We start from the raw sequence: 13,322 nt of genomic DNA on the forward strand, positions 1-13,322 counted from the left end.
CCGGGTTACCAAGGCTGTCTTTGACTAGATCATGGACAGAGGTCAGCTCACATGTAAAGAAAATATCAAGGTTCCTCTCACATGTTTTACATTTTCATTTTGGTCCAAATGATATAAGCTTGTCATCGACACAGAAAGGAGGTTGAATGTGTGTGGAGAAACATTTTCACCGTCTCTGAAAGTAAACACCCCTGAGAAAAATATAAATTCAGCTAGTGCTGAACATACTCAACACCTCACAAATCCACTCAGTCGGGGTTATTGGCCCACAATTCTGCCCCAAAAAAAGTATAAATAAATAAATACAGCAGAGAGAAAATTCAGTTGTATGACTCTTGCCATCTGGGCATTGAAAATGATTAAAAGATGCTATGTTTCATGCTCACCACTGTTTGCTATAAAATCCTATTTTTCGACTCAAAAGTATAGTTCTCTTAGTATCGTTTTTCCCCATTCATTGACATTAGATGCTATCAATTATAAAATATTTTCAGCCTGGAACAAGTCACTTTTATTTGCTAGAGAACTGGTTTCCTGCAGCGATGAACTGATGAACACAAGCTGATGTGGCTATATGCAAAATGCTGTGTTATGCTTCTACGAGCATGATAAAGGGCTATATGAATAAACAAGACTAGACTAGCCTTTCCTCTGTCCTGTCGCTTGCCATGTAAATCGATCAGAGTGAAATCCAGCGATCGCAGACTGGCCAAAAAAGTTACCGCTCACTGCCGTTTGGGGCTGCCAAAGTGCAAAATGGCCTATTAATTACTTTAAAGTCCCCAGTAGTACATCTGCATATACCAGTGTTTTCCTACTATTGAATACTAGGCATCAAACCTTGAAGAATTTTATTTGTTATTCTTATAATGGAGAGTTTTAGCGTTAGTTCAATTACCTAATGATGATTTGTATTGTTTCACTGGAGAATGAATTACAGCATCTTGTACAACCAACCACAGTCTTCCACTGCTGGCCACTGGGAGCTGACCAGTACAACCACAGTCTTCTATTTGTGAGAAATCTTCTATTTCCACTGAGCTGCTCCACTGGAGCAGTTGGGGGTTCAGTGCCTTGCTCCTCAACAATAGTCATCGATGGAGGGGAGAATGTTACTTATTCACTTCCCCCACCCACATTTTCCCAGCTGGTCGTAGGACTCAAACCAGCGACCTTCTGGTCACAAGCTTCTCTAACCTATAGGTTGCTGCTGCACCACACACACACACACACACACAGCACCCACCCACCAAAGCCCACCACCGCACACACACAGCACCCAACCACCAAAACACACACACATTCACCACACCGCAGTGGCAGAAGTTCTTGACACATAGTAGACACAGAAACACGCAGAGCTTTCCCTTACTAGCAGAAGCTCTTGACCCATTGGTGTAAGACAAACACACCACTCCTCCACTCTTCCCTCTGTCGTCTAGTTTTGTCATGGTAACCATTGCAAAATACTAATTCCATATTGAATTTTATAAACACTGGATACATTCACCAAATGTGTTCTGCATGCTGAAATTCCATTTCAGCGTCACCTCCACAGGGCGTAGTCATGCAGATTGTAATATTTAAAATAAAATAAGAAAAAGTCCACCTAACCTGACCATATTCCCTGTATTCTGGTGACTTTTTATGTATAAAATAACAATGAAGATACAATACAAAAACTAGATCTAGTTATCAAGATATTTTATTTAAAAATGTATAAATCAGTTCATGAAATTACATATTTCACTAATTTACATTTTGCAATGTAATAGATATCAGCCTAAAAGTTGTACACAAGCATTTGGCTCCAAGCACCACTGAACTGATAACAAAGATAATGAAGAAGGAAGGAATTCATCTCATATATGTATACAACTGTTTAAAATTACAATATTATCATACTATTCATGTGAGAAATTGGAGCAATTTAAATAATATTTTTTTTACAAATTTAAAGAAACATCTGAATCTCAAACCGCTATTTGTAGCTCACCAGACCTTAAACATTACACTGTTCTGGGTAAATCAAATAAGCCTCTCGCAGAAAAAAACAAATATATTGGTCTGAATGTGAAATGATTTTTTGTGTGACCATTTTTAACAAGTATATGGGTAGATTTTTTTTTTGTTTTTGCTGTAGTATTGTAGTAGTATCACATTTTTAAATATTAAATGCAGTACTGGTATCAAAGTCAAAATTCTGGCATTGTGACAACCAGAAGTGTGACCAAGTCAACTTTGCGCAAGTCCCAAGTCAGTCTCAAGTCTTTAGGCACGAGTCTCAAGTCAAGTCCATGTCATTAATGTCAAGTCTCAAGTCTAAATGTAGAACAGCAAGTCAAGTCAGAACAAATCAAGATTCCAGTATCAATTTAATATCTTAAAGAAAACTAAATATCTAGGACTTTTCAATGCAATATGGTTTTAATAGGATAAAAACTTGGTAAGAGCATCATGACTTTGATTTCTATAATCAGTTTCAACTTAAATAAATTCAATCATTCCACACAAATTCAGAAAACCAAATTTAAATTCAGCTGTCTGGTAGAACAAATCTCAAAGTCGAGACTTTAGAAACCTTTTCAAGTCATCAAAGTACAAGTCAAAGTCAAGTCACCACAAGTCAAGTCAAGTCTCAAGTCTTCTCTTCATGCATCAAGTCAAGTCTCCAGCAATTAAAATTGTGACTCAAGTCATGTGACTCTGGTGACAACACTACTGTCCTCCATCCCCACCTACCTTGGAAGAAGCTCTTGACTCGTAGGTAGGAGACGGCGAGGCGCAGCACCGACAGCTTGTCCAGCTTGGAGATGACATCTGGGGTGAAGGGCAGCAGGCCGGCCAGCCGGTCCAGCTCAGCGTTCAGCCGGTCCCGGTGACGCTTCGAGGGGTTGGTCTTCACACTGGCCGAGGAGGGCTTCCTGGTGAGGAGGCAACGTAGAGAGAGAGGTGTGTGTGTGTGTGTGTGTGTGTGTGTGGTGTGGGGAGGGGGTGGGTAGAAAAGAGGGAAACGATATTAGTCCACATCGAGAGAAACAACCAGTGGAGATAGAGAACTGTAGCATCATGGCATGTTTAGCATCTCACTACCCAAAAGCCACTGGCAGATGAATTTGACAACTGTGTTCAGCCTGCTTGCTGTTGAGCCAGGCTTGTGTACCGTGGGCTAGACATGAGGCCCAACACAACATGGGTGATGCTAAGCATGTCGACAGAGCCACACCCCTAGTCTGATATTCAGACTGAATGGCCATTTCGTTACCACTCCATTATTCAGCCTGAGATTGCCTCCATGTTAGCCGTTTTCTGTGTGGTAAGAATTGAATAAGGCATTCAGTTCGAATCTACAATACAAAAAAAAACAACAAAAAAACATTGTGACATTTTGCGTCTTGTGGACTCTGGTTCCATCAGTGTTAATTAGATAATCATTTTATTGGTGAGGAGCAACAACAAATACAGTAACCTAAGTCCACACATGGTACAGAACAACACGACCTCACATTTAGTGCAAGGGGATAATGCAGGACATACAATAGACAGTGGACTACACAGACAACACTATGTATGTATGCATGTATGTATATATGTATGCATGCATATACACACAGTATATATACAGTATGGTTGCAGTACAATAAAAGTTGAATAACAGTTGTGATAGAGGGATACTGAGTATCCAGTCCAGCAGTGGACTGGAACAGTGTACCAGGAGATAGACTGAGGAAGATTCAAAGTATTATGAGTAGTGCAAGACTGTGCAAATTACACCAGGTAATAATAAATAGGACGGATTAAACAGTAACCATAGTGGAATTACAGTTTGTAGTCAGGTCAGACATACGTAAAGTTATACAAATCAGCTTGAAACAGACACTGTTTGAGGGATCATCCTAGAATTACAATATATATATATGTCCTCTTAATTTAACCACATTAGGTATCCAAAGGTAGAAGATGGTTCATTATTATTATTTAGACATTTCAGATTTAATTATGTGATAGTGCACAACCAGCATGAAACATCCTCCCATCCACAAAATGAATAAAAAATGATTACATGTGAACTAGTAAAATAATGTGCATTTTACAATGCAAAATGACAAAAAACATTTGTAATTTTTTTCATATCTGCAATTTCATATTTTCAAACATTTGATTGCAAAGGAAAAAAACGTAAATGATATAAACTTGATTAACTCAAAAATGTGGTTATTTCAAGAAAATTAAATCACTTGAGAAATATTTTGTAAATTTGACAGTGCTTTTTTGCTACTATGAATTAAATTTAAAATTTATTAAAAATTGAATTAAAAATTAAAGCCTAATCAACTTGAAAAATGATGGCGATATCAGTTCAATACTTAAATTTGGTCAATTTTTTAACATATATTTCTAACAACAAAATGTTTTTCTGAACATTGCTGTAGTGCTGCGTGATGATGGCTGTGCAAACTATTTTTGTGTCAACAAATTACACTAAACTACAATCATTAAGCAATATACATGTAAGGTACACATTTTACATCTGAATTTTGCTCCGGCATGACAGACTGGGCAATGCTATTTTGATAAGTTAATCACTAAACTCATAAAACAGAATTTGATTCTATACATTTATGAAAGCAAATCAGGTACTTCCAACCTCATTCATTTGAAGTGTCTACTCAAATTCTACAGCTCTTCATATTACAGAAAGTGGACTATCAATACTTCATTACAGCTGATATAATAGATATGTTTGTAGCTGCACAATCTATCTGCCGTTAAGCTTTACTGACAGAGGAAAAACACCATCTGTGCAACAGGTTTGTTGGCAAGTACTCAACCAAACTCACCCAAAAGCTTATAATGCCAGCATTAGAACGATAATGAAATTAACCAGACACAGGGCAATCGAGCTGCATATGATATGCAGATTTAGCAGGAAATTAGCAAAAGAACACAAAACAAGCATCTTTTCAATTCTATAGAGAGAATTGACTCTAAACAATTTTTGATATATGTACACTGCCCATCAAAAATTTGGGGAGACCACATTTTTCTTTATTTTTACTATTTTCCCCATTTTAGAATAATCGTGAAGACATCAAAACTATGAAATAACACAAAACTATCTTATATTTTAGATTCTTTAAAGTAGCCGCCCTTTGCCTTGATGGAAAGGCAAAGGCAAAGGACTTTGGAAAGAAATTCATACATAGGCATCAACTTCACTATTTATATTTGTCTAAGACACAAATTTCAAGCATTTAAGCATAAGCCTTTAGATCAATCAGGTGTTCAATCCCCAAACTTTTGATGGGTAGTGTAGGTTCATTCCTCTTCAACTCTTATATGATGAATTAACTACTCAGAGAAGGGTACTCAACTGTTTTTGGATGGGTTTCCTCCTCTTCCTTCCTGCATACAGACAATCCCCCGGCGGGATCATCATCGGACAGCAGACACTTCACAGTTGATTACCTGAAACAAATGGATTCACACAATTAACCAACTTAAGTGTAATGAATCATGACATTTTCAAAATGCAAACAATTTCACGTCCACCTGATATAGGCCTAATACACACGTTTCATGTTTTTCCAAATAACTACAGAAATTATGAAGCAGCCCAGCATTTTGTTGTTGTTGACAGTAGGTAGGTTGTTGTAGGTAGCAATAGTAAATAGTAGGCCTGCATGGTCAGTGTGGCTGCCTCTAGAAAAATATTCCACAATTGTCTTATAAAGGCAATCATTGACCTCAAATATACATACAATAGGCTATGGAGCTTTTGTTGTTTATGTAGTATTCAATTGTATAACTATCAAAACTGTATGTGTGGAGATAATAGTGATTGGAATTGTTGTAGACTACAATACATTCTCTAAGTGGAATAACATCTAGTGAATTTAATTATTTGACCCAGGAAAGCCCCTTAAAGACTCCAATTTGATAACCACTGGACTAAAAACAAACAAACAGAGAAATGAAAAGCAGCTTACCAAATTCTGTTGCAGGGTCCACTTATTGAAGAGAGCCTCTTGCCTTGTAGCCTACAGTAGAGTCCAGTGTTGTGTCAGATGCTGAGGCTGCTCTGTGTGGTTCAGTACACCAGTGAGTTGTGTCAGAGATGCTGAGGCTGCTCTGCTCTTTTTATACTCCAGCAGGGTGAACTAGCTTGTGGTCCAGGTGGCGGCTTGGTCTGGTTGGTCTGGGTTAACTGGTTGGCCTGGGTTAACTGGTTGATTTGGGTTAACTGGTTGGTCTAGTTTGACTTGTTTAACTGGGTGGTCTGGGTGACCCCTCCAACCCCTGAACACCCAAAGGACCAGGACTCATTCAGCAGCCAGCAGGACCAGAGACTGTAGCCTAGTATGTACTATACCGACTAGCTAGTACTACAGACTGTACTTCTACATTACACTGACTAATTAACTAGTAGTACAGACAACTACTACACTATACTGACCGACTAGCTAGCACTACAGACTACTGCTACACTATACTGACCGACTATGTAGTTCTGCAGTCTGTAGGCTACTACACTATTTGACTAGACGTCTGTTGTGTTAAACGGAGGGAGGAGAGTTCGTTGTCAACTTGCCTTCGTGGAAACAAAAACAACGATGGCTATCTAGAAGTGATATTTATGACGCGTTGAATGTTATTTTCCTGTTCTGGAATGTTCCTGTGATTTACTTTCTCCGACTATGGGAACTATTTCTCTGTACAGCAAAATGGACGGATACTGTACATTTTTTATACATGTTTTATTACTGAGGGTGAGTGTAACAAAATTATAATTGGTTTCATTGTTTTGTTTTGTTGAATACGCCTTTTCTGAATTTAAGGGGGGCCTGTTTTAAGAGTTTGGAAAATTCTCGTCTACAATTCTAGGCTACACGAGTGTGGTATTTGACGAAATAAAACTATTTGACAGTGAAATGTGCGTAGTCCTTAACTACTTACTTGCTACGAGTTCCACAATGTTGGATTTAGAAGGAAAATGTGGGCTAGGATTTTCAACAACTTTGTGAAGTAGCCCGATAAAAAGCCCAAATGCAAAGCCAACTCCTATAGCACGCGATAACTCGCAACATCTTTGAAATTAAATGATTTCCCATTCAGTTCTACTATACAAGGACAACAATCCAGGTATGGTATGGATTAGAAGAGGATATGAAACCCGACAGAAAATCCGTTGTTGCTCAAATTTCGTTACAACAGCTTCCATTATAGGTTTACATCTAAAAATATGAATTGAAGACTCTTTGAAAGTTTGAAAGAGTTGAAACAGTAGCCTAGTTAAGTGATGTAATTGTAACTAAACGGATTGTAAACTATATGACATCCAGGGTGATGATTCAAAATCAGTTACTCTACCCTATTAAAATTAAAAAAGTATTAAAATCTCATGTGTACGTCGCTTTGGATAAAAGCGTCTGCCAAATGGGAAATTGTAGTACCCTGCAAATAAAAAAGGTGTTAAACTGAATTTACCATCCACTACATCCCTATTATGATGGCAACAACCTAACTGAATAGATGCACCTACACATTTCAATGTTGGAAAACAAATCTTAGGTGATGTGGAAATAACACAGGCCTAAACAAGCTGCTGAGCAGGCCGAAGTCACATCATCTCATTTAAGAGGTTATTATTATTAATTTAAGCGGATATTAATTCCGTCATCTGGGTAGGCTATTAGTGCTACTATGGGGGCCATAAAGCTTCAGTGACGTGTAGGCGACCTTGCTGTGTCAGTCCCGTTCATCCAGACCTACTGACCCACTTCCACTTAACACTGATGGGAAAAAATGTATAAGGGCGCCATCTGCTGGTCACTATACCACACGACCAACACAGCAAACAGGGATGTAGAGGAGGGTAAACCATAGAGGGGTAAACCCATTTATTTACCCTCCGTGGGCTAGCTGTAGGCAAGCCCACTGATGTCGCTCTTTTTTCACCCTCAAAACATGAGTGCCATCAATCTCCATTTGACGAGTCAGAGAGAGATACAGAGAAGGGGAAGAATGGAGTTGCAGGTAGTTGCTGCAGTTGCAGCAACTACCTGCAACTCCATTCCACTCCATGTGCAAACATACACATGTGCACACAGACACACAATCTCCTTATAAAACACCCAAGCAACCACCTAGTAAATCACCTAGAGCGGTGGTTCTCAACGTGGGGTCCAGGGACCACCAGGGGTCCTTGAGGGGGTTCCAGGGGGTCCCCAGCAAATTGATAAATTGTTAAACTTCAGCATTATTTAATTTACAAGAAGTTAGCACAATTAGAGAATGCAGAATAATGACGGTTTTGATCATAGTTTCACTGTTATCTCTCAACCTACAGCACAGATAGTCATGGAATTGTGAGCAAAATCATATCTAACAGTAAAAATATTCTCAGATTTGGGTTTGAGAGACAAAATCTCATCAAAATGGGGCAAACACTAGTAATCACCTAGCAGCCACCTAGTAACACCTTAGAAACCACTAGTAATCAAATCAACTTACAACCACCAAGTAAGACCCTAGTCACCACCTTAGCAACCACTTGTAATCACCTAGCAAGCACCCACTTACAGCTAGCCCACACATTTTCTCCAGGAAACGCAACTTTCTAGTTTGATGAATAGTTTAACCTTTTTGCTGACATAAATGAATAGTATACATGATGGTAAATAGTATCAAACTCATGTTTTAGTTATGAGGATTTGACTTTGACTTTTATTAATTCATGCTTGCAGTGAGGTATACTGAAGGATATGGTTGCCCTATGATGATCACTGACTGGAGGTCATAGTTTATTTTAATGATTTACCACTACATTACTGAGTGCAATCAAACAGCCAATCAAACAGACAGACAGTCACTTTGTTTGTCTGTTTGGTCTCAAAACCTAAGACCAAGTTTTGGTGTTCAGTCTAAAGGACTATTACAGCAGTCATCACACCACACAAGTTACTGAAATTATTTGATATTTACTCAAGTAGCTGGTGTACTTTAATTCCATACAATTATGATGCTTTTCCATCAAGATCAATTCACATAAATGTATGCAAATGAATGCAAAGTGACCTAAGAACAAGTCATGATAACCACAATTCCAAGTCTGACACTGAACTTTGCATAGTCAAAGATGAGGAAAATCCTGATTAGATAGTTTGTACTATGGGTCAGCAAATGTATATATGAGACAGTAGTACAAGTATAAGGATTGACCCATCAAAACGCAAACCAACATTTAATCGTCCAGTATATAGTTAGGGTTGACCACTAGCAAGGGGTCTTCTTCCGTCACTGGATCCTCTCCGTCTCCAACCTTCTTCAGCCCAGTCTTAGTCAGCTCAATGATGATGTGGTCCTGAAACACATTTGCAGAGACTTCATCTCCAGATCAAAACATACAAGGTCTCAAGATCCCAGGAATTTAACATATTCTATGTTGTACATAGGGTTGCAAAGGGGTGGAAAATTTCCGGTAAATTTCCAGAAAGTTTCCGGTTAATTTCCATGGGAAGTTAAGCTGGGGAATTTTGGAAATATTCCAAATTGGAAACTTTCCATGGGAATTATGGGAATTTATGGGAATTTATGGGAATTAATGGGAATTAATGGGAATTTATGGGAATTAACTGGGAATTAACTGGGAATTGAGGGTAATTTAATGGAAAGGTATCATATCCAAGCATAAATATTTGTTTTGTTATAAGCAGACATCCATCCAAAATAATACAATTAAAACAGATTTATTTGTAAGTAGAACTTTATCAAGTGTTAAATATTTTATTGAACAATCAATTATTTCATTGAAGAACAAAAACATGAATGTTGAGTTAAATATTACTCATCCCCCCGACCCAACCCATTCAAAAATTAATAAAAATGCACAGGAATGCACAGTGCATGTAGGGGGCGTGGTCTCAACAGCCCTGCAGTAAGCAGTGTGCTATGTGTGCATGTGATTGAGGAATAGCATAGATATTCAACTGTACTTGCATGATATCTGGTTGTTTTAGTCAGGATTATGCTAAAATATATTTTCCCCAACTATATTTAAGTTCCCTATTAAGAGCATACCTTCAATTTTGTAAATTCCTGGTTTATTCCCGTTTATTCCCATAAATTCCCGTTAATTCCCATAAATTCCCGTTAATTCCCATGGAAAGTTTCCAACTTTGAAAATTCCCGGAATTTTGCAACCCTAGTTGTACATCAGTGGGTCCCCCTGTGGATTTTTCCTGGTGGAGTGAAAAACCTCAAACAGCATGGGAAACTATGGGTGCGATCACACCTAGGGTTGGTTTTCGTTCACACTGCCAAATTACAAACCAACCAGGACTTAAAGGAATAGTTCACCCAAAAATGAAAATTCTGTCATCATCTACTCACCCTCATGCCAGTTGAAACACAGGTGAAGTTTGTCCATATAACACACAGGGGAGTTTGCCAGCACAACTCCATAGCAGCCTTCTCCAAAACAACTGAAGTCAGTGGGGACCAGTTCTTCAGAGTAGATGATGAGAGTATTTTCATTTTTGGGTGAACTATTCCTTTAAACCAAAGTCACATGAACTCACAAGTAACTTGTTTATTGGACAGAGTTTCGGTAACCTGTCATAGAGACCCGCAATTTTAGGCGCCATGGTGTGGTTATTGGGTGCCATCTGAGTTCATATTTACGTCAAATCCGATATGATGTGAACGCATCATCTGAGTAATTAATGTTCTACTTGCTAACAAGCTCATGCTACTTAAAATAACTCAATATACTCAAATTTCACGCCATGGATAAATCGGATGTAGGCAGGTCTCATAGTAGTGCGAGTGTTTTTTTTTTTACTTTTTGCATTATTGTCTTAATCGCGTTACAATTGCATTGTGTGCGTATGTAAATGTGGTCAGTGAGTGGTCACCTACTCTGTCACTACAGACCTAAGTCAAGTCAATGAGACCCAAAATAGTTAGGAAAACGTTTGTTGAAATCCTTACATAGTGGATGAGTCGGTGGAGGACTTTTTCAATCAGGTTTTTCTTTGCGATCAGCTCCTCCTCCGTTTCAATCTCACTTTCCATCTCCTTCAGATACCAGTTGATCAGCTCACTCCTCTTCAGAGAGCACTCCTCATCCACTGAGGGAAAAGACAAACGCAGCATAATCTTATTCAAAAGCCATGGACAGCCTAACATGTATGGACTACTGTCTTGATGTCTTGCATTGCATCTCTTATTTTTATTTCTTTTCCTAGCACTTGTCACTGATCCTTGACCTCCTTACTATTGGCTGTTTGTAATGATGGTGATGTTGGAATTTAAAGGTTATTCTAATGCCATACTTATTTTAAGCCACTCTTAAGAGTGTCAGCTCATTCATTGTAGTTCAGTTATTACCATGTCAACACTGTCATGATACTGAGACTAATTCCTTGTACATTTTGTGTAATTGGTAATCAGAATCTTTATTGGCCTTGTTTTGCACATGCAAGGAATTCAACTTAGCAGGTTGCTCCTGTCGGCCACATTAAACATACCACCAAAATTATAATAGTATATTTAAAAAAAATTTTTTTTTTGAAAGTATCTAAAAAGAAGTATATTAAAAGCAAGTATGATATTAAATAAGTAAAATTAGAAATTTATGAGTAGGTCTGTTTTTTTAGGGTTGGGGTCAATAATGCAGTTCTGATATTAAAATTATTAAAAGCCCAGCAACAGGATAGGCTCTGCAGATTTGTGTGTGTGTGTGTGTGTGTGTGTGTGTGTGTGTGTGTGTGTGTGTGTGTGTGTGTGAATGCCAGCTGTTCTACTGCTGTACCATCAACCCCTCTCACCATTTTTCACTATCCCCTGCTTTTTCTGCAAACAAAATTTAATTTGTCTAAAATGAGTGTTGTTACATATCTGGATTTTTTAGAGCTCCATCTGATCAGTGAGCAAGCTGCTTCTTAGGAAACTCGAGATTTTCACACCGATTTCTGATAAATTGGCTGAAGCTTCTCATTAGCATCTCAGCAATGTTAGTGCTGGGGACGGCAATCATTTCTCTGAATTGTACTTGAATAATTGCTTTCAAACAGTTACATTACTTATGCTAACTATTGCTACAGGTTATGGAAGAACATAGAAATAGAGGAATTGCATTCCCAATTAATATTACTACTAATAAATACTAACAGGGCTGGTGCCAAATATGCAGAAGCAAAAATACTTTCTTACACTTAAATGTCCTGCTTTGAATATCCACACCCCATTTCCCCACAGGGATCATTAACATTTCATTTAAATAATCCAAATCTACCAAAGGGCTTGATTAGTTCATAGGATCAACTTCTCAAAGAAATGACTCTTCCCTTTAACCTAACATGCCAAAGTCAACAAGAGATGTAAGAAGAAATGTTGCAAGGGAAGGAAACAAAATCATTTTTGTCAGCCTCCGACTCACTCTCCTCCATCTTCTGCATGTGGAGGACTACGAGGTTGGAAACTCGACGATACTCTGCAAACGACATCTTCAGGACCGGCTTAGCGGCCACAGCCTTGTCTTTCTGCTGCTCCATGTCCATCTCTCCTGCATGTCCATTGGTCCCATTGGTCCCGTTGGTCCCGTTTCCCTCTGCTCCTGGCAGGTCATTCTGGTCTGGAGAGAAGGACAGAAGTTCCAGAACTAAATCAACAAGGAGGTCATCTCAAATGATCCCATTTTGGCCGTTCTTTAAATCACAGAGTCGGCGTGCATCTGAGAAGGTAAAAAAAACAAAAAAGCACTAGCAGGACACAATATCAAAATGACCCGAAGTGCACCCTTAAAGGATAAGGCCGGTGTTTTTTAATGCATTGCTTACCGTCAACAAATGAAATCCTATGAAAATAACAAAACAAACAATGCGTTTGCTCTACTCCCGTTACTTTCTGACTTCCCACGTACCGTTTTTAGACGTCAACCAGCCAAAAGTCATTGGCTCCAATTGTAAGCTCAAAACCTTGAAATCCAGCTCACAAAGACATAGTTTCAATTTTAAAAATCACTAACTGTTACCATGAAAAGTCAGGCTGTTGTAGTTATTACCAAATCAAATGGGAACAAATTCTTCATTACGCCGGGGACTATTTTCGGTGCTATGGAGCTACTTTCCTGAGATCGCAAACGTGTTTACAGCCGGCTTATTAAGTTGTTTGAGGAAAAAGTCGGCTGGCCCGGTGCATCGCGATGATGAAATATGCTGCCCAGAGGAACAGCATGGCTCTGTGACATGTTTTTAATAGTTTTTTTAATAAAATGGAGTTCTATGGCTGCTGGGACATGGCTGCATTGGGCTACATGG

At 38.6% G+C, this 13,322-nt stretch overlaps 2 protein-coding genes across 2 annotated transcripts in view; both read right to left on the reverse strand.

Moving 5' to 3' along the window:
- Nucleotides 1-5,437, reverse strand: part of ahrrb (aryl-hydrocarbon receptor repressor b) — a 41,578-nt gene extending 36,141 nt beyond the window's left edge. Inside the window, exons 1-2 of the mRNA XM_071537597.1 lie at nt 5,376-5,437; nt 2,743-2,924 (exon numbers count right to left, since the gene is read on the reverse strand). Of these exons, the coding sequence (XP_071393698.1) occupies nt 2,743-2,924; nt 5,376-5,437 (244 nt within the window). The remainder of the gene's footprint in view (nt 1-2,742; nt 2,925-5,375) is intronic.
- Nucleotides 5,438-9,244: 3,807 nt separating this feature from the next.
- Nucleotides 9,245-13,322, reverse strand: part of mcm6l (MCM6 minichromosome maintenance deficient 6, like) — a 29,264-nt gene continuing 25,186 nt past the window's right edge. The window contains exons 15-17 of the mRNA XM_071537601.1: nt 12,443-12,613; nt 10,993-11,132; nt 9,245-9,364 (exon numbers count right to left, since the gene is read on the reverse strand). Coding sequence (XP_071393702.1) covers nt 9,245-9,364; nt 10,993-11,132; nt 12,443-12,613 — 431 coding nt within the window. The remainder of the gene's footprint in view (nt 9,365-10,992; nt 11,133-12,442; nt 12,614-13,322) is intronic.

Source organism: Centroberyx affinis, unplaced genomic scaffold (genome assembly GCF_046629955.1).
Source record: "Centroberyx affinis isolate AG114_WGS23_722 - 3 ecotype Tasmania unplaced genomic scaffold, CSIRO-AGI_Caff_v1 ptg003073l_1, whole genome shotgun sequence".
NCBI lineage: Eukaryota > Metazoa > Chordata > Actinopteri > Beryciformes > Berycidae > Centroberyx > Centroberyx affinis.